Source organism: Coffea arabica, chromosome 10e (genome assembly GCF_036785885.1).
Source record: "Coffea arabica cultivar ET-39 chromosome 10e, Coffea Arabica ET-39 HiFi, whole genome shotgun sequence".
NCBI classification, from domain to species: Eukaryota; Viridiplantae; Streptophyta; class Magnoliopsida; order Gentianales; family Rubiaceae; genus Coffea; species Coffea arabica.
The window spans coordinates 3,564,973-3,591,143 of record NC_092328.1 but is presented as its reverse complement, the minus strand read 5'-3'; the positions used below and the strand labels follow the sequence as shown (position 1 = coordinate 3,591,143).

The 26,171-nt window shown below is 34.5% G+C and overlaps 3 protein-coding genes across 4 annotated transcripts; 2 read left to right on the top strand and 1 right to left on the bottom strand.

The window, feature by feature from the left end:
• Positions 1–412: 412 nt before the first annotated feature.
• LOC113711018 (patatin-like protein 3) lies at positions 413–2,897 on the top strand. The gene is made up of 7 exons (XM_027234147.2): positions 413–553; positions 671–852; positions 1,250–1,439; positions 1,560–1,721; positions 2,121–2,423; positions 2,546–2,721; positions 2,831–2,897. The coding sequence occupies exons 1-7, from the start codon at positions 413–415 to the stop codon at positions 2,895–2,897; spliced, it is 1,221 nt and encodes a 406-aa protein (XP_027089948.1).
• A 12,528-nt stretch (positions 2,898–15,425) lies between these two features.
• LOC113711156 (patatin-like protein 2) lies at positions 15,426–19,858 on the top strand. 2 transcript variants are annotated; one of them, XM_072068001.1, is made up of 7 exons: positions 15,426–15,825; positions 16,744–16,848; positions 17,095–17,276; positions 17,388–17,574; positions 18,215–18,376; positions 18,773–19,251; positions 19,538–19,858. In XM_072068001.1, exons 3-7 carry the CDS (start codon positions 17,176–17,178, stop codon positions 19,626–19,628), a joined length of 1,020 nt encoding a protein of 339 aa, XP_071924102.1. In that variant the 5' UTR covers positions 15,426–15,825; positions 16,744–16,848; positions 17,095–17,175; the 3' UTR covers positions 19,629–19,858. The 2 variants fall into 2 exon arrangements, with proteins under 2 accessions (XP_071924102.1, XP_027090141.1); XM_027234340.2 differs by lacking the exon at positions 15,426–15,825 and having other exon boundaries at positions 15,842–16,848.
• A 3,696-nt stretch (positions 19,859–23,554) lies between these two features.
• Positions 23,555–26,100, bottom strand: LOC113710839 (patatin-like protein 2). The gene is made up of 7 exons (XM_027233887.2): positions 25,832–26,100; positions 25,475–25,656; positions 25,170–25,359; positions 24,906–25,067; positions 24,497–24,796; positions 24,120–24,292; positions 23,555–23,857 (listed from the first exon to the last, which is right to left on the bottom strand). Exons 1-7 carry the CDS (start codon positions 25,961–25,963, stop codon positions 23,797–23,799), a joined length of 1,200 nt encoding a protein of 399 aa, XP_027089688.1. The 5' UTR covers positions 25,964–26,100; the 3' UTR covers positions 23,555–23,796.
• Positions 26,101–26,171: the final 71 nt, after the last annotated feature.

The following is a 26,171-nucleotide window of genomic DNA, read 5'->3' as shown; positions in this document are numbered from 1 at the left end:
GATTTTTCCGGAGTCAAATTACTTTATATGATCTGGACATCGGATTAAGACGCTCCAACAGTTTAACCAGAATATTGGTCTTTGACTTATTCATTGTCGTGGCTTACCCCTCATTCTGGAATTCCCTAACATCATTCAATATATGCATTGTTAAGTCAAATAATTCATGCCTGAATGGCATTCAAGATCTACCAAATGCAGTTAGCAATAGGAAGAGAATGACTGTACATTCGAAGAAATTTTCTCCATCAATTTGCGGCTAGCATTCTAGCTATAAATGGCACCCTTTCACCACAAAATTCTCCGTCACATTCTTCCCTGCATTATTTGTAACTTACACAGCTCCATTCTTGCGTTGCGTATATAGAACAACGACATCTTCTTGTTTCGGCGGCTAGCTTTTGATATCTCTATGGAGAAGACAAAACCATCCCACCTTCAAATCCAACCGCCAACCTATGGAAGCCTCGCAACCATTCTAAGCATCGACGGTGGTGGCGTTAGGGGGATTATTCCGGCCACACTACTTTGTTTCCTTGAAGCCCAACTCCAGGTATAGCATGTTCGCCTGCTCAATCATCTTAGCTTATCCAGATTTTGGTCAGGCATTCCCGTTTCTCGACTCTTTTCTTGGTCACAATCATTCCTGCTTTCTAAATGATATTGCTAGGAAGTGGATGGCGACGATGCAAGAATTGCAGATTATTTTGATGTGATAGCCGGAACAGGCACAGGTGGCCTTACAACTGTGCTATTGACAGCGCCAGATGAAAATAACCGTCCTCTCTATACTGCTAAAGATATAAACCACTTCTACAAACAGCAATTGCCTAAGATTTTTCCACATATAAGGTACCTTTGCCTTTACCATTTTTGTTTCGACTTAGGGTAGAAACTAAGAATCACGGGCTAAAAGCTTGAGCAGCAGTTTAATGTTAAGAAATAGATATCTTTTTTTTTTTTTTTGTATTTTCAAAAATGTCCTTTGCTATGATTTATAGGCTTTGGATTTTAAGGGCAGAGCAGATATTGTCCATATTAGTTAGTTATGATCCGTTTCTAATATCAATAAATTCTCCTCCATTTTATGTCTTTCTAAACTCTTTCTTTTATTTACACTAAAATGTAACTTTACACTGCATCAATCAATAGTATAAGTAGAAACTATATATATATAAAGCAATACCTCTACACTTTAAGGTCATAGGATAAGTTATAGCTATTTTGTTCTTGTCTGTGTGAATGACAGGGGAAAAATTGCTAGATATATCAGAAATACAGTAAGATTGGTAACGGGTCCAAAGTACAGCGGCAAGTATCTTCGAAGGTTCACCAGAGACATCCTCGGTGAGAAGCGGATGACTGATTCCTTGACAAACGTTATTATTCCTACGTTCGACATCAAGCAGCTGCAACCAACTATTTTTTCCTCTTACGAGGTAATCACTCTTTCTTTGTGCAGAAACTAGGAAAAAAACACAAAAAAAAAAAATAAATTAAAACAAATGAGGATCAACTTTGTCTAAATTCTGAAGTACTATGATCATGCCATGTTATAGGCAAACAGCTCTCCACGGTTGAATGCTCGGTTAGCTGACGTCTGCGTTAGCACCTTTGCAACTCCGACTTACTTTCCTCCCCATTATTTCACAACCAAGGATGACGCCGGGATTGTTCGCGAATTCAATCTTATTGATGGTGGCGTTGCTGCAAGTAATCCGGTCCGTACTGAAGTATATACAGCGCCTATATGGCATACCATTTTCGAAGAAAAACATTTATACATTCTGATTTAGACAATATATATACACACTAACGAGTTTAGATACATGATACACTATCTCAATTTAAGTTTAAACTCTAAATTTTATAAATGTGACGTGCATGTAATCCGTTGGTGCACACATGGTTCCTTTGTTCCATGCCTTTCGACATAACCTAACCCTTGAACTTTGCAAGTTTGCATAAGCCTATTCGCATGGCTCGTAGAAAAGACTATCCGATGATTTATCATTACCCTGCTTCTGATTTTAAGGTATAAGGTCGCGAAAAAATGAAATGATAAAAGGTTGTCAGGATAGTAGGACAATATCATAAACTTCTTCGACTTTGCATTGCAGTCACAGATAGCCACAAGCCGACTTGCCAAACACGTTTTTGGCAGAAACCCGGATTTCCTTCCTATCAATCCAATGGATTACTGTCGTTTCCTAGTTATATCTCTAGGCACAGGTTCTGGGAAGGTGCAGAAGAAATATAACTCGAAAAGGGCTGCCAAATGGGGTGTTTTAGGTTGGTTATTTAGCGGAGGTTCAAGACCCATTGTGGATGCATTCACTCAAGCCAGTGCAAGCATGGTCGATTTCCATCTTTCTTCACATTTTCAAGCGCTTCATTCTGAAGATAATTACCTCCGAATTCAAGTATGCCTATCAAAATATTTTTTTTTATTTGTTAAATGCATGGCTTCAACTCTTCCTGATAATTCTTAATGCTACTGAAATTTAACTAGCTAATTAATCAAACACGCATCAATGCATATTAGGATGACGCATTAACAGGGACACAACGATGCTTCGATGGTGCTGGGGAGAAGAATCTTGAGAGACTCTCAAAAATTGGAGAAGACTTGCTGGAAAAACCGGTTGCAAGAGTTAATCTGGCGACAGGTCTCTCTGAGCCTGTCAATAATGGGGGAACAAATGCAGAAGCTTTGAATAGGTATGGACTATGGATCTGAGGGACATCATAGTGCGACAAACTATTTTGTTTTTAATTCTTTAAAATTAGTTTTGCTAACTAATTTCATCCGGATGCACTTATTTCATAGGTTTGCAAAATTACTGTCAGATGAAAGAAAACGAAGGCAGTCCAAGGGAGCAGCAATCACGCCCTAGAAATGCACAACCATTTTTTACCACATCAACAAGCCATGAAAGTCTGGAGTTACAGCATATTATTTGATTGCATGCCAAATAATTGTTTTATTCTTTTTTTATTGTTTAATGAAGCCCTAGAAGTGGTGGAACAGGCCTTTTCATCTAATTCCTTATTTAATCTTATTGGATTCAATTCTGTCGGTTGTCAAAAAAAATTAAAACAAAAGACTATTCCATTCATGACTGGCAATGGCTTAACGATTAAGGTGAATACTACTAAGCAATGAGAGCAACATTACTTAATACAATTAATTTTTGTGTTTAAGTCGTAACTTCAGAACTACAGCCCCTAACATGATTGATATGTATTAGACATCTTACTTTCAAAAAATTAACAATCCAACAAGTAGGATATGCTCCTCTTCAGGAGATCGAATATGAACACGAGTATAATTTGGAAGAAAGCCAGTGCTAATTCTGCATGTTTTTGACTAAACAGCAACACAAATTTTTTCATCATCAAAGTCTCAAGTTACATAAACTATTCTTAGTCATTGCGCAATAATCTATAGTGCAAGACTCAGAAATTTGCATATGATAATACAAGTCATAGAATTAAGGACTAACTTCGCGTTGCTATCTTTGCACCTTTGAACTTACACTACTTTCTCACTTTGCACTCAAAATTTTAATTTTTGAACATTTTGCACTATAAATTTTTATTTTTGAATACTCTGTACTATAAACTTTCAAGTTTATTTCATTTGGGTCCAATACACAACAATGTTAGCAAAATTAATAGAATGGAGGATCATAAAAACTAGCGATAATACGCTGAAAGTGGTCAAAAGAAACAAAGAGATCACAACTAAAATAAAATGATACATTTCCATTATTTTGTACCATACTTTATCTCATTAATTTTGCTAACTAATGATATATTTTGTTCTAGTTGCAATCCCTTTATTGCTTTTGATCACTTTCAACATATTATCAGTGATTTGTATGATCCTCTACTCCGTTAATTTTACTAACATTGTTATTGATTGGATATAAATGAAATAAACTCGAGAATTTATACGTAAAGTGTACAAAAATTGAGAGTTTAAAATGTAGGGGTACAAGTTCTAAGATGCAAAATGGAGTTAGTCCTAGAATTAAAAACAAAAACCCGTAATAATCTTAAATGTAAGACTCAGAAATTCGCATACGAATATATGATAATATATTCTTCAAAGAATGACGCTCGTGACTGTATCACTAAAATTTTCAAATGCATGCAGATTTTATCCTGCGAGGTTAATTGAATTAAGGTCTTTCTTTAAGTGGCAGCCATGGATATCGCTGACCATGCACCAAGAAACCAGGGAGATGAATGGTCAAAAGAAGAAGATGGTCAATTTCATTAATTAATTACAGATACAGCTTACGTACGTGCATGAGGCTTTGTGCTATTTAGTTATACAATCATTACATTTTTTTTATTGGCATGACACGTCTGCACCACTCGGAAATCGTTGCGACCATTCAACGTTTTTGAACAACGTTTTCCTTTCAAACAAAAAGTACTATATGATATATGTTCTCTGGTGAAGGATTAAATTTCAGAAAAGCCGCCATTTATTTAATTCGACAAACAACTTGCCACTGAAAAATCTATGATGGGTCGTTGTTGTAGAATGTCTATCCACAAATTATATCAGACATGTAACTGCATCATCCTCTATTACCTTTAGTGACAGATCCAATTTTTTAGCGATTTTTGAAATATTATATTAAAATAATTAATATTAAATTTAGTAAGTTTTTAATTAAAACAAGTAAATTTATGCCTGAAAGATAAGTTTTTGTCAGAAATAGAAATTTACACTTTGAGTAATTTAATTTACTTATTATTTGACGAAAATTACTTATTTTTGAATTAAACTTACTAATACTACAAGTAAAAAATGTTCATATTTAAGTAAAAAAATTACCAGTTTCTAAAAACAGTTTTGGGTTCCTGAAACACTTTCGGATATCATCTTGTCAAAGTCATCTCCCTTCTTATTACTTAGTTCTCAGTTCCAACATACGATTGAAGGCAAAGATTTCCACTTTGGTCCACACTTTCTCTTGGTTACAAGCGAATAAATTTTCCCACTTCAAATTTTCATCTTCAGTTCCCACTTTCCCTCTATCCTTTCTCATCGATAGATTGTTTTTGGGTGCTGCCAAATGCAGACACAACAAAAGGGTTTTTCGACGGTGGTAGCCAATCAAAGATAGCAGTGACGAGGTTAGCCCATCATGTCCTCTTGAAATCGTTTGATTATATTGCTGTAATTTATTTATATTTCATTTGTTTTGTTTGTCAAGATTTTCTTGCGAAATCAAGGCTGAGAATTTGAAGATTTTATTGCAATTTTGGGGCTGAAAATGTCCACTGAAACATCTAGCCTTGATTTGGTTGTAGTTTGGATTGTCTACTGGTAAAACATGCTTAATAGCCATATGAAGCATCTAGGACTTGACTAGGCGTTTAAGTTAAATGTGATTAATTTGTGAATGCATATAAGATGTTTGGTGAAATGTCAAAGAGAAATCTGTGTGTTATGATTGCTACTCTGTGCTCTTCAGCAGCCAGAGATGAGACCAGCTCTTAAAGAAATCACCCTTGTCAGTCGACAACAGCGCTCAAGATCACCCTTGGGATTGGCTGAAAATAGACCTACTTCTGTTGGAAACTAAATAATCATATTAGAGACAGTGATTTCATCTTCCTTGTACCTGCTTTCTTCCTCTTCTTCTTCTTCTGTTTTCCCCCCCTTTTGTCTTATGGGTTTTTGTAGCTTTTCTTTTCTTTTTTTGTTGTTGGGTTTAATCAGATGTACATATTTAGATGAGAAGCACTAATACTCTCTTTCCAGTCTTGTTTGTGGTGATGGGATGAGTGCAGCTTCATCAGTTTCTTATAATATAACTTGAAATTTTGCAGAGAGGGAAAAGATATTAATATACCTCCTTCAATTTTGCATAAAGGGATGTTTTCCTATCTTCCTTTTTTGCTTGATTCTGAATTTTTTGCCTTTTTAATTTCTGGTGTTCCAATATATATATATATATATATATATATTTTAAGCTTTAAGTTCTTGAATCTAAGGTTGTGAATTTGCTGCGTCCTGATTCTTCCTCCAACCGACAAAACAGAGGTCCTTGCTGTTTTCTTTGATTTTAATTTTTTTGTCCTTTATTGTTGTGGCTGTTTTGCAAAACGTGGAAGTTAAGGCCCCCTCAAGGGTGGGTTTGGCCGGTGCAATTCAATACTAAGAAATGAAAATCAGTAGAAATGACTTGCAGACAATGACTACCTATTTCCTGGAAAACGGTTTTGTCCTTTTTCTCTAGATATTTTTTGATCTTTCATTTTGTATTCCCACTTGAAAAATGGAACACATTAATTGTTAGTTATCATATTGTCTCTGGTTGGCTGCCCCTTAAATTTTAAAAATTAGAAGTCATAAATCAGACTTTGATTTTTCTTTTCTATTAATTTTCGGTATGTATAAAAATTACCGCAATTATTTTCTATTAAAATATGCCTAAGTATCCGTTGACAGCTTTGATGAATGAATTCTGTACTTATTTTCTATTAAAATATGCATAAGTATCCGTTTGTATATCCTCTTTCCTTTCCTCTTGCTCTCAATCCAGTGATCGGTAATGGGGTAGGTTGGTACTGATTGAAATAATTTTCTCGCAAAAAGTCTTCAACCAGAATTTTAAAAGGAAACCTAAGGTTTTGATGTTGCATTGGTCTTTCTTTTGTGTTTTATACGCTCGAGTTGTTGAGGCCTCCCTCTTTCTATCTCAGTCAAGCCAGATTCTTTGCTCCTGCGTTGTATGTTCTTGTTTCAGAAAGAGGGTTTATCAGGTTGGGTAGTTTAGTTCATGTTCTTGATGCTAGAGGGATGGAATTGTTTTTCTTATCAAAATGGCATGTTGTAGTTCCCTTTTCGTTCATTGTTGTGCGATAGATTTAGGTGATGAATAGCCGAGAGCTACGGAAAGCTTGTAAATGTGATTTTGCAGAGAAAGGTCCTGCTGCATTTTTTTTCTTTTGCTGATTAGTTCCCTTTGTCCCTGACGGTCAGCTCAGATTTTTGCTTTAATCCTGCAACAAAATGTAGCTTTTGATTTAGTTGATAATTGAGAGTTAAGATCCTGGTAGTTGGTGAACATGTCTGCATGCTGAAATGGAAAGAAAGTTGCGGTATGGAAACTTGCAGAACCTTGCGGATAAGAAATTGCAGAAGCATAAGAAAGCTTCGTAACATGCATGCAACAAATTTCAGAAATTGCATGTTTAACCCTCGAATTTTGGCTTAATGTTACTAAGGCCCATAACAATTAGGAAAATACAATCAATTTTGTCCCTTCAAAATCTGAATTGTTGTTGGCATGCTTTAATATGTTTTTTGGACAGATTTTTCGTGAATTTTAGGATGAAATAGGGAAGGTTTAATAATTTTGAAGAATTTATAGTTTTGATTTTCATTTGATTAATATTTTAGCTAATTTTGTCATTTAATCATAATAAATCAGTTTCCATTCATCATTTTGTGAAGTTTAGCATTTGATCTTGACAATGCTACAGTGCTTATAGTTATGGTAACGATATTAGGGAAACCTGCTATTATAGGTTTCCATTACCTTTAGTGATAGATCAAATTTTTCAGCGGCCTCTTTTGAAATATTATATTAAAATAATTAATATTAACTTTAGAAATGCATTTGAAGTTGGTGATGCCTCTCAAGTGTTGGCATATTTGGATGGTCGAGCAAATGGTGAGCCAAATTTCTTTTACAAGTATGCCGTTGACGTGGAGAAGCGATTGATACGACTCTTTTGGACAGATTCTCAATCTCGTTTGGATTACCAATGTTTTGGTGATGTTCTTGTCTTTGACTCTACATACCACACCAATGCTTATAGGAAGCCACTAGTAATTTTGGCCAGTGTAAATCATCACTATGTTACCACAATTTTTGGGTGTGCATTAATTGCTGATGAGACTGAGGACACATATAAGTGGGTATTGGAAACATTTTTGGAGGCCATGGAAAAAAAGGAACCTATCTCAGTTGTCACTGATGGGGATGGTGCAATGAGAAATGCAATAAAGGCAGTTATTCCTTGTGCCCGTCACCGATTATGTGCTTGGCATTTAAAAAGAAATGTTGTTACCCATACAAATAAGGGGTTCGTTCTTGATTTTGGTGTGGCTATGGACATGATTTGTAGCCATGAAGAGTTTGAGACGGAAATATTCAGGTACACTTTTTCCTTCTTCACGCCTAAGTTTTGTGTTACCTATTTGCTATGATTATGTGTTGTTGTGGCCTTTTTTTAATACAAATCAGGTTATGATTTTGTAGTGAATGAACCAGATTTCAGCCAAGACCATTAAGGAATTTTATTCTTGAGAGGGTACAAATTTTTCAGATGGACTTTGCTCAAAAAGTGGCGGATGATTTACGTTTCTCCGAAGGTAGTTTAATGCGTTATGATTGTAAATCTGAACACAATCTCCTTAGTTTGCATAATATTGGTGTTTACTTGTTTAGTCCAAGTACAAAATAATGTCGTGAGTAGATTATTACTGATGCTCAAAATGAGCCGTTTTATCCTATTTTGAAATACCAGTTTTATATAAAATGTCGTGAGACATGTAGAATTTTGTTGTTTACTTCAAATTGGACTGGCTTACTTGATTCACAAATCTCGAAAAGCAACATTTGTACTGGTGTTATACAATACTCAGCAAATCTTGAAGATGTGTTGTGGAAGTGTTGTGACTGCTATGCTATACTAATAGTCTGCAATTTCCTTCTAAGAAATAAGCATGACATTCACTTTCCCGTGGCATTTTTTGCTCTGTTAACCAAGTACCTGTGTGTTTAGGTGCTTTGCTTGTCTCCATAAAGCCTCTAGTTATGATGCTTGAATTTTCACGCTTGGAATCTGCAGGGGACAAATGAATGTCTGGGATGGTATATTACATGGGATTGAATCCCCCCCTTCTTTTTGGTTCAAGGGTAACTGAAACAAAATAGGAAACAGTTTGCTATAGACAAGTTTCTCACATTAAAATAGGTACAAGTGGTTTACTATAGACATGTTTCTCACATGGCTTGTTCTGCTACTAAAGCTTAGGGGCTTGAAGCACGCATACGTTTTAGTGTTATTCTTGTCATCATTTGGTTACTTCCGCTTCCAGATATGCTTTTCTTGAAAGTCATGTTCTTTTTCAGGACTGGATATCTCACCGGGACGGATTAAGTGAAAGAAAGCAGGGAAGAGAAAAGAGTTTGGGTTATGTTTATCCGCGTTCCAGGAAGGATCCTCACCGACTCCGCTTCTTCTGTTATCGAATGGATAATTTGGAAACTTTCAAAACTAAAATCCTACAAGAGAGAGGATTATCGCCTAATCCCAGAACAAACCAGACGATTTCTGGTTTCCTGATCCCATCGTTCTTTAGAAATAGCTCTTTTAGCTCTGTATAAACGAAATCAAGACCTCGTCCACCCCTACAAATTTAACAGAAGTAATCCAACATATTAACATTAACAGCATCAAATGATTAACAGCATCAAAAAATTTAAGAAAACTATATTTTAATAATTGTTGTCATTGACACTTAATTGAAGTTCATTAAGAATAATTGAAATATGTATATATCAATACTCTATTCAAATGTAAATATTCAACCTAAGTAACAAAATAAATGATAGCTAAACAAACGAAATATGCGTTCAATTGATCGTGTTCAAACTACACATTCTGTTAATAGTTAGTATATATGAAATTGTATTTTCCATTTGTAGAAAATTAATATGCATTTTATATCTACTAACGAATATATTACCTATGTTTTGAACAAATCAAACGAAAACTTATGGTGTGATATGTATATAGTTGCTCACATTTATACATATGCCATCATCCTTTCTTTATGCTGCAAATTTCTTTTGATTATATTTAGGGGTCGCAATTATAAAATGTCGACCTGAAAAAATGATATGAACCTAGCACGAAATTAATTGATTCGGATTGAGGTTTCGCGGGTTTGGGTCAGAATTGAGTCGCATGCGACGAACCCGAAATGAAAATGGGTCGAATTCGGGTCAAACCATGTGTGATCCGATACGACCCGATCACCTGTTTATGAATGAAATTTTTTTTTACCTAACTAACCTACGTTATTCTTTTTGTTTCAAAGGCATTAATCACTTAATCCTAAATGAATTTATTTAACTTATTTGAAGTTGAAATTATTATATTTGGACAAATAATGTATTATATTATTTTTTACTTTTATACTGCTTATATTTATTTTATATTTGGTTCGGAACAAAACACTTTTACGATGTTTTTAATTTATTTTAGATTTGGTTTGGGATTATTTATTTAAATTTTTATTACTTGATTATGTAATTAGTCTTGTGTGAATTACAAATTACAGTGGTAAATTAATAAATTAAAATTAAGTTTTGGGTCATTCGGGTCGTCCCGCCAACCTGACAACCTGGAATTTTCAGATTCGGGTCGGATATCTTGGCCCGTTTCGGGTTGGGGGGTCAAGTTCGGGTCAGACAGTTATCTATTATACCTGGGTCTCAACTCGACCCGTCACTCCGATTTGGACCCGATTGCCACCCCTAATTATATTGTCAAAAAAATAACATATTTTACAAATTATTCCGATTTATTTACAAAATGTTACTAATTTCATTAGAAATTATGAAATGTAATCATGGTTTATTAATTTTTTACTAAATATAAATACAACTTATATCAGGTAAAAATATTTGACTTTGTTTTACTTTGATCACAAAAACTTGTGGTAGAAATAACGAAATAGTGACAAGGGTGCAAATTTCAAATCAACAACCAACGTACACTTAATTACGCTAATTTTTTAGTTGATCAAACTAATATATGCCATAAAGTAACTAGATTTTAGCATTTATAAATTGGCCATTTTAGCAGTTTATATACCATTCACCTATAAAAAATATGATTATTATAAAATGACATTTTATAATAATTTACATACTATTTGCCAATTAAAAGTAAGTTTGATAAAAAATATATATATGCATATAAATCCATATTGTAAATGATACAAAATATATTTGAATCTCACGAAACTTAATCTATGGGTAAATTTACTATAGTTTTCAAAGATTATGCCACATTAGTACAAATTTAACTTTTATGCTTGTGACCTAGAAAATAAATTTATTAGAACACATAACCTTTGTAAATGATACATACATTTATTAAAATGCTTAAAACACATAACATTGATGAATGATACATACAACCATATATTATACATTTACGTTACCAACAATTACTAACTATAATATTAAGTTTCAATCCTTAACAAAAAAATCTTAGCATTATTTTAAATAAACTTTCTAATACTTGTTTCATATAAGTTTTTTTAAGTAAAATATTAAATTTATGCCACAAACTAGTAAGTCTTGATGATTAACCAAATTTACTATTCTATCAATAGGATTTACTATTAATCCGTGAAAACTTACTATTACTTGAACTAAACTTACTCTCCAAAAAGAAAGTTTCGAATAAAGTCAGTAATTTATTTTTTTTTTTAAAAAGTAGCTTTCAATTTTATTTCATTTTACTTTTTAAGACATAAATAGGATAACAAATTTCATTACCATTTTCGATTTATTTTTTATTTGCTTTTAGCGACCATTTGATTATTTGATCGGTCTATCCACCTAAATAGGATAATACTTAAAAATAAGAAAGTAAGTTTTCTATCTAAAATAATAAGTTAACAGTAAAAAATTAGTAACTTTTATACTTCAAAAGGTAAGTTGGAATAAATATTAAACTTACTTTTTAAATAGATAAATTACTACTTTATTTCCCAAACTTACTTTTTAGAGAGTAAGCTTAATTCAAGTAATAGTAAGTTTTTATACATAAATATTAACTCTTGATAAAGTAATAGTAAGATGATAAAGTTTTAATAAATTTACATCTGAGACACAAGAAATAATAAGAGTTAAGGCCTAAACAAAATGAGAAATAATATAATAATAAAAATGACAAAATTAGTATAACAATTAATATAAGAAAATCAGTATGATCTTGATTTTTTTCCTTGGGAGATTGTTCATAAGAATAGGATCCAATAATTATAAATGAAAATCACATGCATGTATAATCTATTGTATAATTTAAATTATATTTAGTTCACCTATAAAATGGTTCTAAAATAATTAGTACACTATGATAAATGTTATTTTAACAACAAAATTTTTTTTTTACTAAAAGTCGGAAATATCCATGACATATGTATGAGGGATATTTTACCATTTTTGTATCTCACATCCAATCATTAAAGTTAATTTGAGAAAAACTATTTTTGACAATCAAATTATTTTGAATTTAACCAACAAGTTGAGATTTTTTAAACAATAAAAGTGAAATATTTTGGGAACTTAGTTGTTTATTTTCCCGTAATAAAAAATTTAAAATATGACAAATTATTCTTACATATTTTATAAGGTCATATGCAAAAAAAAAAGTTTTCATAGTATATTTAAAATGCTTCGAACATATAACATTTATAAATGATACGTACAATTGTAAGTTTCTTTAAGTAAAATAGTAAATTTATGCCACAAACTATTAAGTTTTGATGATTAACCAAATTTACTAATCTATCAACAATATTTACTATTAATCTATAAAAACTTACTATTACTTGAACTAAACTTACCCTCCAAAAACTAAGTTTCAGATATAGAGTAATATTTTACTTCATAAAAAACAAAGTTAGTTCCATATTTATTCAAGTTTACTTTTTGAGACATAAAAGTTACTAATATATCGAGTTAACTTACTATTCTTTATGGAAAACTTACTAACCACCATTTTAGGTAATATTTCATTTAGATGATCAGTACAACAGGTCATCAAATGGTCGCTAAAAGTATTTTTACCTGTTATATCAGGTAAAAATAGTTTCGTTACCATAACTATCGTTACTTCAGACTTTTCCTTTAGTTATACAATCATTACATTTTTTTTATTGGCATGACACGTCTGCACCACTCGGAAATCGTTGCGACCATTCAACGTTTTTGAACAACGTTTTCCTTTCAAACAAAAAGTACTATATGATATATGTTCTCTGGTGAAGGATTAAATTTCAGAAAAGCCGCCATTTATTTAATTCGACAAACAACTTGCCACTGAAAAATCTATGATGGGTCGTTGTTGTAGAATGTCTATCCACAAATTATATCAGACATGTAACTGCATCTAGAGATTAGATTGATCTTTTAGTCAACTGTCAAACCATCGATAAAAATAATAAAAGAAAACTTTTGAATGCTCGTACTTACCTCTCTTTATTTATGTTATGAAAAGATTGTAATATCCGTCATAAAAACATATAGATCCTAAGGGGAAAATGGGGTTAAAGAAGAAAAAAGGAAACCTGTTTTCACTGCTACCTTTTTAATCAAGAGTACTAACACATCTCATCTCTTGTATATTATATTCCATTCTCACTTCTTATAAGTGAATTCTTGGACAATTCTACAAATAACCCACCAACCAATATATAGGGATGCATTTTGTTAAAAGTAGTCTTTTCAAAAATTACTTAACAAAGAAAAAATATATATAAGAAAGGCCCAAGCACTAAGAAAGGATTCCTCCAAGACATAAATTAATTTTTTTTTTTTGAAAAGATTTACCTTAAAGTTTTTATCGACATGAAATGGTGATATTAAAATTCTTTTGTCATTTGGTTTGTTTTAGGAATCAGATAGGGGCGGGCAATATAGGATATTCACTGTATTTTTTGTGCTTAGTTTCTAGGAAAGGTTTCTGTAATTTTCCTAACTTCAAGGGAGATGGTTCTGATTGTTAAAAACTTCTAGGGAAGTTTTTTTTAATTATCCCATGAAAAAAAAAAAAAAGAGGACGAAAGAAAGATGCATTTGTTTTGTACTTTGTCCAAATATGGAGAGCTTACGTATTTTTCAACCTGAAGTGATTAATATCCCTGTTGTTCAATTTATAATGACTATATGTATAATTTAAAACTTCTCAGATAATCAATTTATAATGACTATATAAATTTCTTGGCTTCATACCCCTCTAATCAAGGATAGCTATTCTGATCAGTTGCTGATAGGAACCTAACAAACAGTTGAATTTTTCCTTCAAGTTCGCAGCATTACTTTCCAAATTTGCCTCGTTCAGAGTTTTCTAGGTCGTCAAATACGGCATCTATGCCTTTGGTCATTTATATTTTTTAAAGTATTGCAGCGATAGAGACACCAGCATTTCCTGGCCTCTATGCCACTACAGCACTAACGTACACCTGCATGAATGCTCGTTATTATCGCCAAAGACAGCATGCTCTTGCGGATGAATAAAATTGACAAGAACTAACTGGTAAATTCGTCAACGTGTTAAATGCATATTCTGACCCCGTGCCTTGTGGATTACAAATTCTCCGAAATTATGGTAAAAAATTTATTTCTTTACTCAGAAAAGAGAAAAAAAAAAATTTGATCGGTTAATATCTGCATCCTGGAGTGTTACATTTAGAACTAATTTCACATTCTACTTCTGAACTTGTGATACCTTTTCACTTTACACCATAAACTTTAATTTTAAATATTTTATTTCCTAAATTCACAATTTGCGATAATTTGCACCTTGAACTCTTAAATTTATGTTATCTAAGCCTAATAAATAACAAAGTTAGCAAATTTAACCGAATAGAGAACCATACAAACTAATGACAATGTATTGAAAGTGGTCAATAGCAGCAAAATGATTGTAACTAAAACAAAATGATATATTGCCATTAATTTGTATTGTCTTTTGTCTTATTAATTTTGCTAACAATGGGATAAAGTTTTGACCAACTTGTTCTAGTTGTGATCCCTTTGGTTCTTTTGATTTTTTTTTTTTTTATCAGAACGGCAACATTGTATTAATAGTAAACCAATTAAAATATAGGTGGGCAACCGCCCTTACAATCTGCCTGGACTTGATCCAGCAGCCAAACTGGGAAGTTTTCCTTCCATTCAGTCTTGTGTTCCAAAGTAATAGCTACTTTAGCTAGTTTATGGCTAACAAAGTTGTTCACCCTATTTGTAAAGGTAAAACAACATTCATCAAATTTTAACCGAAGTATCTTGATGTCATGTACAATTGTTGCTATCACTACGTCCTCCTCCTCACTGCACATTGCTTTCACTACTTGACTACAGTCCACTTCAAACTCCACCCTTCGCCAACCTTGCTATTGTGCAACTATCATAGCCTGTCTTAGCGCCTTTGCTTCTTTGACCTTTGGATTGGCACAGCTAAGATTTGGAACAGCCCGGGCCCCTCGCAATCTTCCCAACCAATCCCTGGCCACCATTCCCCATCCAGCTCTATCAGCTTTAAGATGCAACGCAGCATCTGAACTCACCTTAACCCAACCATCCCTTGGTTTCCTCCACCCTGACGAGCCTTTATCCTTCCTCGCATGATCTCCTTCAGTTCCCCTTTCCCATTCCTGAGCTTCCTAATACTCCCTCCACTCCCTCAACGCTTTCTCCACTGCCACCCTTGGGTCTCCATTCCTTTCCTCAAACTGTCTTGCATTCCTGGACTTCCAAATTTGCCACAGCAAGTTGACGGTCAGAGTAATACGCTCCCGCCCATTTTCCTCCTTTGCTGCCCCCTTTAATTCCTCCCACCAGTGCCAGAACCTGTTTGAAAACAACTCCAGCCCATCCCAATTCAGTGGAGCAGCCTTCCATATCACCTTGGCGTGGTCACATAGAAACAAACAGTGTTCTATAGTCTCTGTGCTCTCCCCACAGCATTTATCATTAATTTGTATGATCTTTTATTCCGTTAATTTTGCTAACTTTATTATTAATTAGACTTAAGTGAAACAGGCTTGAGAGTTTAAAGTGCAAAGTGTGTAAAATTGCGAGGTTAGGATCCAAAATTTAAATTTGGGTTGCAAAGTAGAAAAAATAGAAGAAGTTTGGAGGTAGGAAGTGGAGTTAATCCTTATATTTAGTGGGCTTTACTTTTCTCTTGATTTCGTTTTCGTGGCTGCTGAAAACATTGACAAGCTTTCTCTCACAAATTTTTAGACATATAAAAAAGAAAACACCATCCTCGTACCGTGGAGGTTTTCTAAAAGATTACTTTTACGACCATAACCTAAAATCCTTAGCCGATCAAAGACAAAATTACGAGGAAGTTTCCTGTTAGGTTCATGAGTAAAGGCTTGTATCCCATATTGAATCCGAGAGATGTAGAAAGAGCGGTTAATATGTAAGTAAGAACTCAAGACCTAATAACTTAAGCTTTTGGATCAGAGTTGGATTCCTAACTTACAGTGTTGGACTAGATGTGTCATGGGTTTGGCAGGGGGTCCGGTTGATATTAAACTAAGGAGCTAGGGTTGGCAGGGTCTAGAATGCAGTTTGAATATTGAAAAAAAGTGGATCCATGTTTGAGAGAAAAAGTGACCTTGATGATAGAAAAAGGTGACTCTTTGATGAACTCTCTCGAGGTGTTTTTTTCAAACATTTCCTAGAGTTTTGAGGGTTATAAAGGCACTAAGATACTTCACGGGCAACAAAGCAAGAGACTTAAAATTCTTATCTTGTTTTTCCACAAACCAAGGCAATCATTCTCTTTCCTTACTCAGCAAAAAAATTGATCTCCAAAAGTCAGGTACAGTACAACCAGTTACAACTTACAATGGAGAGGGTACTATCATCTCTTCTCCCCATGCAGGCCCCGACGTATGGAAATCTAATCACAATCCTTAGCATAGATGGAGGTGGCATTAGAGGACTGATTCCTGGCGTAATCCTTGAGTACCTTGAATCTCAACTTCAGGTGACTTTCAAACTATATACATGCATACATATATGTGTGTGTATGCATACATATATATATTTGCAGATTTCAGTATTACCGTTTCTAGTGATTAAGTGTCTTTGCTTCTTGTTTTAGAAGAGCAGTTCGATCCTCACCCGTCCTATCTCCCTTCCCTCTTCTTCTTTCTCGGCCCAAAAAAAAAAATGCTTTTGTACCTTATCTCAATCCGAGGAGAAATTTTATGCACTATCATTTGATGTATAGGAGCTGGACGGGGAGGATGCAAGACTTGCAGATTACTTTGACGTGATAGCAGGAACAAGCACAGGTGGCTTAATAACTTCAATGTTAGCCGCTCCAGATGAAAACAAGCGTCCTTTATTTGCTGCTAAAGACATCAAGCCCTTTTATCTTGAAAACGGCCCTAAGATATTCCCCCAGAAGTGGTAATCTTTTCTTTTTTAAAAAAAAAAAAATTTTCCCTGTTTTCCTGATAATACAAACTTATGCTACTTGATCTTATCTCAGTTAAATGGCTTCCAAAATTTCAATTACAGGGGCAGACTCGCATCAGTAAGAAGTGCTTTGAAAGCTGTGTTCGGACCCAAGTATGATGGCCGGTATCTTCACCAAGTTGTGAGGGAGAAACTGGGCGAGATTCGGTTGCATGAAACCCTGACCAATATCGTTGTTCCAACTTTTGATATCAAGAATTTGCATCCCACAATTTTCTCAACTTATGAGGTCTTCTCTTCTCTTCCCTCTCTGTATGCGGACTAGAAGTGAAACCTTATCCTATCACTGGGAAAAAAGAAAAAAAAAATAGTTGAACAAATCAATCCGTTGACGGTTAGGTTTGACATTTCTGACTGACTACAGCTACCCGTAAGCGGCAATATTTTAGTGTTTATTAGTCACGCTTTTGCTTTTCACAAGCTAACAATCTTCTTGTTCCTTCAAAAAAAAAAATACATTAAACAAAAAACTAATCTTTCTGTTAAATTGACTGTGGAAGATTTAAATTATGAGAAATAATGTATTAATGAGAACCCGAAGGCCGTTGAAGTCCAATTAACTTTAGTATTATTGGGGAGATTTATTCACGACCTTGGACTTAACCCCCATGAGTAGTGGCTGTAGTCAGTTGTTCACATATTGCAACAAGCGCATGGTTCCAAAGTCTCAACTTTTTTGAGCAGACTTGCCCGACTACGTACTTTAGACCTTAATCATGGATCCATTATTATGTAGTACGTACTACAGTTAAGCCTCAAAGCACAGGGTAGGACAAGAACATATCCAAACCTTAGAATTTTCGAATTTGTAATATGCCTTAGCATTTGAATTGGGATTTTGACTTCCACTCCCAACCATATGCATGCAGGCCAAGGAAAAGAAATCCATGGATGCTCGTCTATCCGACTTATGCATCAGCACATCTGCAGCTCCAACTTATCTTCCTGCATATTACTTCCAGAATCACGATGAGCTCGGAAATGTTCAAGAGTTCAATCTTATCGATGGTGGTGTTGCCGCAAATAATCCGGTATGGCCTTCGATCTACTCACGATTATTAAATTTCGAGATTCCCTCTACCTATATATGATGGATTACAATCTTTGCATTAGAATATACAACATGCCAGTGATTTATTTCTAATTTGCAGACGGTTTAGTACATACATATATTATATACAGTGGAAAATTAAATGCGAAAAATTTATAATTAATGGACTTTGTACGTAATAGACCAGTGACAGGTTGTTAAGGATATCATAAAAACTATCACATTTACATATTGCCCCATTTACTGCCCAAGACCTGACAAAGAGAAAAAGGGGAAAAAAATTAAAAATTAAAAGAAAAAGAAAACGTTGATTGATATGCAAGTCTGATAAATGGATTAAATGAATAATTTGGCATTGATTTCCTTGGTGTGGCAGGCTTTGGTTGCCATAGGCCAAGTAACTAAACAGATCTTCCGCGGAAATCCAGATTTCTTCCCAATTAAGCCCACGGATTACGGCCGTTTTCTAGTGATTTCAATAGGCACAGGATCAGCAAAAGTTGAGGAAAGATACAATGCAGCAAAGGCTGCCAAATGGGGTGTTTTCGGGTGGTTAATTAGCGGTCATTCCACTCCCTTAGTGGATGTTTTCACGGAAGCCAGTGCAGATATGGTTGATTTGCACCTTTCTGAAGTCTTCCAAGCTCTTCACTCCGAAGATAATTACCTTCGCATTCAGGATGATACATTGATCGGGACGGTTTCTTCGGTTGATATCGCAACAAAGAAGAATTTGGACAACTTGGTTATCACAGGTACCCAACTGCTGAAAAAATCCGTTTCTCGGGTCAATCAGCAGACTGGTGCAGTTGAGACAATAGCAAATGGCGGTACAAACGAGGAAGCTCTAAAAAGGTGTGGACTCAATCTTGCAATTCTATTAATTTCACCAATAATGTTATTCTTTCAGTCATATAATTGAGGCTTTAAGCAGTTTTCTTGCTACAAATTATTAGTCTATTCTTTTTTTTTTTTTTTTTTATCAAAGGCTTGAGCATCTAGCTCCTTCACGCACAAAAACTACTCAGCAATTCAATATATCTAATTTGTGCAATATTGTAACCAGCCTCAATTTCTCTAATCTTCCAACCTTGAGTAATTTTTGTAAAGCATGACTTATTTGTCTTCCCATCTGTTGTAGGTTCGCAAGGTTGCTTTCTGAGGAAAGAAGACTACGGGAGCTTAGATCTCCTTTAACCAGCAAAGCTGAAAAACCTCCACCCCTCACTTAATCATGCAATGCCAAAAACCATCCATTTATTGTTACATTTATTTTTTTTACCCAACTTTGTAATCCATGTCATTTCTTCTTCTTCTTCTTCTTCTTTTTTTTTTTTTTTTGTGGTCTCTGTACCTCAATTTCTTCATCCTTAAACAAACTCCCCCAGCATATTACATAAATAATGTATCTAAGCATCCTTTATTTTGTTCAAGAATAAAGTGAAGTGTAAATTTCTGTGGATGTCAACTTTCAAATTTCAGCTATAAGCCAGATACTAAATTCCCTCTTGTTATCCGACTATATGTTGGTCTGATCGAGTTGAAATTCAGGAAAATGAGTTTGTTTCTCCTTCAACGTTGCAAAAATTGTATTGAGCCTCTAGACACATTAAAGTTAGTGTAAACCTGGAAAGATACAAGTAATGAAATTGATGCATGCCCAAAAAATGCAACTATCATTCATGAGCAAATTTTCCCCAGCGAAAAAAATTAAGAAAGCAAAATCAATTTATACTCCAACCCCATAAGCCAGAATCTAAGAAGCCAGTTGTAACATTAAAGAGGAGATTGAAATACGAACTTCAAAACCTCTACCCTAGTCCGTGCATTCTGTTTTCGTTTTCCATAGGCAGATAATCGAAAAACAAAATAATGTTTATGCATTATTGAACAAGAAATGTATAACTCCAATTTTATGAAGTTTGCAAAATTGTAGATTTGACGTGATTAAATGATGGCAAAAAATACGCGTGAGAGAGAGAAAAGAGAAGAATAAACTCAATTACAACGTATTTTAAATTAGAAAGAACGTCTCACGACAATAATGATCCCGATATTTTAAATTTCGATGAACTCTCCATAAATTCATCTTTAGACTACAATACTCCAATTAATACCCTTTTTTTACGTAACCCGACTTAGTGGATAACAAAACAGCCACACAAATAATTATTAAACAAACAACTCAATCACAGAAAAAACTACCACATAACTTGACTGTAATGAAACAATTAGAAGTAAAAAGAAATATTTTTCTGAACTTGGTTCACTCTGCTAACAGGAAAGCTGAACTATATTGGGCAAAGCCAAATTCGTCGAGGACTGTGAAGGCATCTTGTGGCGCGCTTCTCTTCCTACCACATAACTTGACTGTAATGAAACAATTAGAAGTAAAAAGAAATATTTTTCTGAACTTGGTTCACTCTGCTAACAGGAAAGCTGAACTATATTGGGCAAAGCCAAATTCGTCGAGGACTGTGAAGGCATCTTGTGGCGCGCTTCTCTTCCTAGAGCGTTTCCGCCAACCTGTACGACGGTAAAACAAGCAATTGAGGTTTAGTTAATTTAATTCAATAGCTCAGCAAGTAAGAGCATCGTAAGAATTAAACGCTCCTTTTCTACTTATTATTTAAAAACTTTTTTTTGAAGTAACAAATTTTAAATCTAAAATCTCCTATTTATAATTCCAAACTCAGAGAGCAAACAGAACAAATATAATGTGTTGACTTTCGGTCCTTGAGGCATTGCCTTGATTCGTTAGTGGTAGCCGGAGTGGAACTTATTCAAAATTTTTCTCACAAGATATAATATAGTGGGCTTATTTAAATGTATCTCCTGTACCAATCCCATATCTAGTGGGCTTTTACTTTTCTTTTGATTTCACTTTCGTGCGTGGCTGCTGAAAACATTGACCAGCTTTTTGAACAAAATAAAAAAGAAGTACCACCCTCTGAGCTTTTCAAAAAAAAAAAAAAAAAAACTTTTATGTCCAACCGATGCCAAACAAACTTTTATGGTGCAAGTTATATCATTTTTTATGCAATATTGAGGTAAAGTGAATATTGTTAATTTCCTTGTTAAATTTAATTGGAGAAATTCTTCTAACTAATGTGATTATTTTGGTCCAGAACCAACAGCAGCTCCAGATGAAACAAGCGTCCTGTATTCGCTGCTAATAAAAGACATCGGGCTGTTTTATCTTGAAAATGGTAATCTCAGGGTCTGTTTGATTGGACTGAAAATATTTTCCGGAAGATATTTTCTGGAATTTCCAATGTTTGATTGCACAAATGCATGGGAAAATCTTTTCTGCTGGAACACAACCCTTCAAAAGGCTATAGTTAAGAACTCAAATCTGTCACACAATCTTTACCTATATGATTCCTTGGTGATCGCATTGGTGTTTTTCCATAGCAACTGTTAGAAAATTGGATTAATTTCTTTTAGGTAGATTTCTTATTTTTGTGTAGAAGTAACTAGTTTCCTAATTGATTTTAGTTACTTGTTGAAGTAGTAGTCAAGGAATATTTTATTTAGTTTAGAATTAGAAGTTATTTCCTATTTTATGTAAGTCTAGGTTCCTATTGTTATTTGGGTTTGGCCAAATAATATTATCTATAAATAGGTGGGTTGACAGACTACACAGGAGACACACAAGAGGCAACATTTAGTCTTATACATGGGTGGTAAGAGAGGGTTCTTGGGAGATGAGAGATGGTATACAAGGGTTGGGTTTTTCAAATATTTCAATTTCAAATTCGAACCATACTTGAGGATTTAAAATAATTGCTTATTTTTTATTTTTCTTTCAATTTATCTAATTTTTAATATTCATTTTTAAGATTTAAAATACTTATTGATTCAAAACTATTTATGGAAGCAAAGATATGATTTTTATAAAATAATAAGCAAAAAATTTTTTCTATTTTTTTGGATTGCTTCAGGGTTGATAAAATAAAAATATGTTCTTTTTTTAATGCAACATGGCTTCAATAAGGGCATTTTCGATATTAAGGGGGTTTTTATTAAATGTTTGATCATTCAAAGGGTGAGACCGTTATTTGGACAAATTACAGGGATTGATTGGTAATATGGTCAAACCTCAAGGGAGGTAAATGTAATTAACCCTTTTGATATTAGAGTATAGATCTTTGAGAAAAGATACTTCTTTATTGATGAACCAACCTGATGAATCTTTAATTCCTACAATACTATTTGCCAGCAATTGGTATTTTTGAAAAACTTCTTGTTGTTTCATAAGACTTCCCCATTGATGATAATTTCCTTTTGCCGTGGGGATGCGGTAGGAATGGTGTTGGGCTTGGTAAGGAAGAAGTGGTGGCAATGGTGGTTCTGGGAGGAGTTTTTTGCAGCTGCGGTGGCAAGGGGGAAAAGAACGTGGGTGGTAGACAGCTTTGCTGGTGGTAGGCCTGACGAAGCAAAATGTATGTTAGGAGGCAAGGTGCTGCTGTGGGTTGGATATTCGAGATATAATGGGCTTAAATTTCTAGGAGGCCAAACTAGTCAACCAAACAGCGGAAAACGAATAGGAAAGCATTTATTTTCTTTGAAACATTTGGAAAATATTTTCCAGGTAGGGTGTAAGATATTTTCCCTCTGTATCGTTGTAGTGGGGAGTGGGGACACGAAACTTTGTTACATGAGTGCTTTTAGTTTCGGAACTTTGGACAAAAATAAGTCTAGTATCCAATCTTTTAAGTTTTTGAGCACATTAAATCGTTAGTAGCTTTAACGAAATTTTCGCAAATTATTATCGGAAAAAGTCACGTGATAGTCATATATCCGGTAACTATTATGTAAAAAAAAAAATGTAGTCCTTGAACTCAATATTTAGTGTCAGAAGGATATTTTACATTTTTTGACATTTTTAATACAATAGTTGCTAGACATGTGACTATCACATGACTCGTTTCGGTAACAATTTGAAAAAAAACCAGCAAGGGTATTAAATGTGCTCAAAAATTGAAAGATTGGATACCAAATTTGCTTTTAACTGAAGTTTGTGGACCAAAAATCGCTTCTATGTCAAATTTTAAATACCAAAACTGCATTTTTATAAAATTTTAATACCTCACAGTTCACACAATGAATAGTGGAGTAACTAATAAAGTAAACGAATTCATGTGCAAGAAAGAACTTTGGAAAACAAAAGGTACAATGAGCTGATTATTCAAATTTCGAAGTCCTGATTATTGAAAATAAATTACAGCAACACTGGAAGGAAATTACAATCTCTTCCCCGGAATTGGTACGGACACTTATTGGGGATCTACTTATTTTCCACGTACACATACGTAGTCAACGTATAATATGTATAATTTTACGACAAGTGCTTCAATTATAAATTATCACACTTAACAGCGTTGAGGCCTCAGAAGATCATTTCTTGGACTCGCTCGCAATACGAAGGCCCCTCTCCTGAGAGAGTGATGCTGCCAACCTACATATTCAAAGATCAAATTAAAAAGCAAGATTGAGCAAATTCAAGAAATCTAGATATTTTTGAAAAAACAGTAAATATTTTTTTGCTTTTTTTTTTTTGGTTAGATCAATTTTTTTTTTTTTTTCAGATTTGTGTATCACATCAGAAAATTTTTATAGTCAGTCATGGCAGTTTTTAGAACTAATATATAAATTGAATTAAATCAATAATGTAACTTGATAGGCAAAAGAAAAAAGGGCTCGAGGACGATGGTTTGCACCTTTTGAGAGCCTCCTCATTTGTGCCCCTGTTCACGGACTCGAAAACACCATTCTTCAAATTAACCCTGGAAACTGGTTTCTTCAACAAATTCTCCCCAACTTTGACAAGATTCTCTAAATTTTCCTTTGTGGCAAGATCCACAGAACCCAAGTCTCCAGTTAACGAGTCATCCTGAAGTATGCATGCATAAGTCTACATTTATACATGTACTATTTGGAGGACCCAAGAAAAAAGTCACTAAGCTATAAATCAGGACCGTACCTTCAAGTTGTACTAGTAGAAGTCATATTGCTTTCATTTATACTTGCAAATTTTTTCTCATTAAATTTCATGAGTGTAAGTAGAAAAAGATAAGAGCACAGCAAAGACTTTTACCTGAATTCGTAGATAATTTTCTTCGCACTGCATAGTTTGAAAAATAGTGGAAAGATGAAGATCAGCGATGTCGCCACTTGCTTGAGTGTATATATCTATTATAGGAGTTGAATTACCACTTGTCAGCCAAGACAAGAGTCCCCACTTGGCAACATTATCAGCATCAAACCCTTCCCCTTTTGTAGTACCCGTTCCCAAGGACAGAACAATGAAACGACTATACTCCGATGCACCGATGGAGGCGAAGTCGGGATTTCCTCGACTAATCTCCCTAGTCACTTGGCCCATAGCAACCAAGGTCTGAAGAAGAAAACACAGTCGACAGATATAAAATTGCAGTAATCATGAGGAAAGTAATAATTTTGTAATGAAATAATTAGCATGGGATGGATGAGATATGACATCTTACCGGATTGTTGGCCGCCATGCCACCATCGATCATGTGAAATTCTCTTGTGCTGCCATCAGGTTCCTTGGTTTCGAATTTGTGGGCCGGAAGATAAGTAGGAGCAGCCGAAGTTGATATGCATATGTCGCTGAGCAAGGCGTCCAAACTTGAAAAGTGCTTCATCTGAGCCATTAAAAACACGAACCATATTAATTTCTGTTGCACGAGATGAAAGTAAACAATAGTCTAACTAAAATAACCAAGGTTTCTTAAATTGGTACGAACTGCATAGCTGGAGAAGATGGTGGGCTGCGATAGTTTGACGTCGAAAGCAGGGATGACAACATTAGTCAATGTATCGTGCAATCTGGTCTGGCCAAGCTTTTCCTGGACCATGCTATGGAGATATTTCCCGTCATACTTGGGTCCTGTCACTGATTTCACTAAGCTTTCGACTCCACTGAATAGATGTGGTCTGGTCACGAGGGACGAAAATCGTGTCAATTGTAAGTAAAAACTGGCATACACAATTTGGTCACGGATTAAATTATTTGGAATGAAGATGGATCGAGTCTAATTAAGATATCTACTTTTCTTGAGGGAAGATTTTGGGACACTCCTCAAGGTAGAAGTCCTTGATATCCTTCGCAGCATAAAGAGGTCTTTTGCTCTCGTTTGGAGCTGTAAGCATGGCAGTCACAAGGCCACCAGTGCTTGTGCCGGCAATCACATCAAAGTAGTCAGCAAGTCTTACATCCGAACCATCCAATTTCTGCACCAAGGCCATTCAAGAAATGAATTAGTACAAAAAAAATTCAATTTTCCTTTTGGTCCGTGGAATAGTCGTGCAAATCGAGTCCATGATTGTGTAGTTACGCTACAAAAAAAAATTTTTTTTTTTTAATTTCTTGAGAGTAAAAGATTGGAGAGATTAATTATTTTCAAACCTGAAGCTCAGTCTCTAAATATCCAAGGACTACTCCGGGGATGATTCCTCTGATCCCTCCACCATCAATGCTTAGGATGGTCACACAATTTCCATAAGATTGAGGCTTCAAAGCTGATACGGTGGTTGCCATGATGGATTGTAAGTTAAATACAAAGGAATGGAGAAAAAGAACTCAGAAAATGAAGATTTCAAATACTCAAATGAAGCAAAACAAGGAAGAAAATGAAACCCTTTTTAGATTTGTATATTGTGATTGTTGAAACTTTTGTGTGCTGCATCCATGACGAAGTGGGGGTATTTATAGTGTTTTCCTACTCCATCTTCGAAGTACTTAGCTC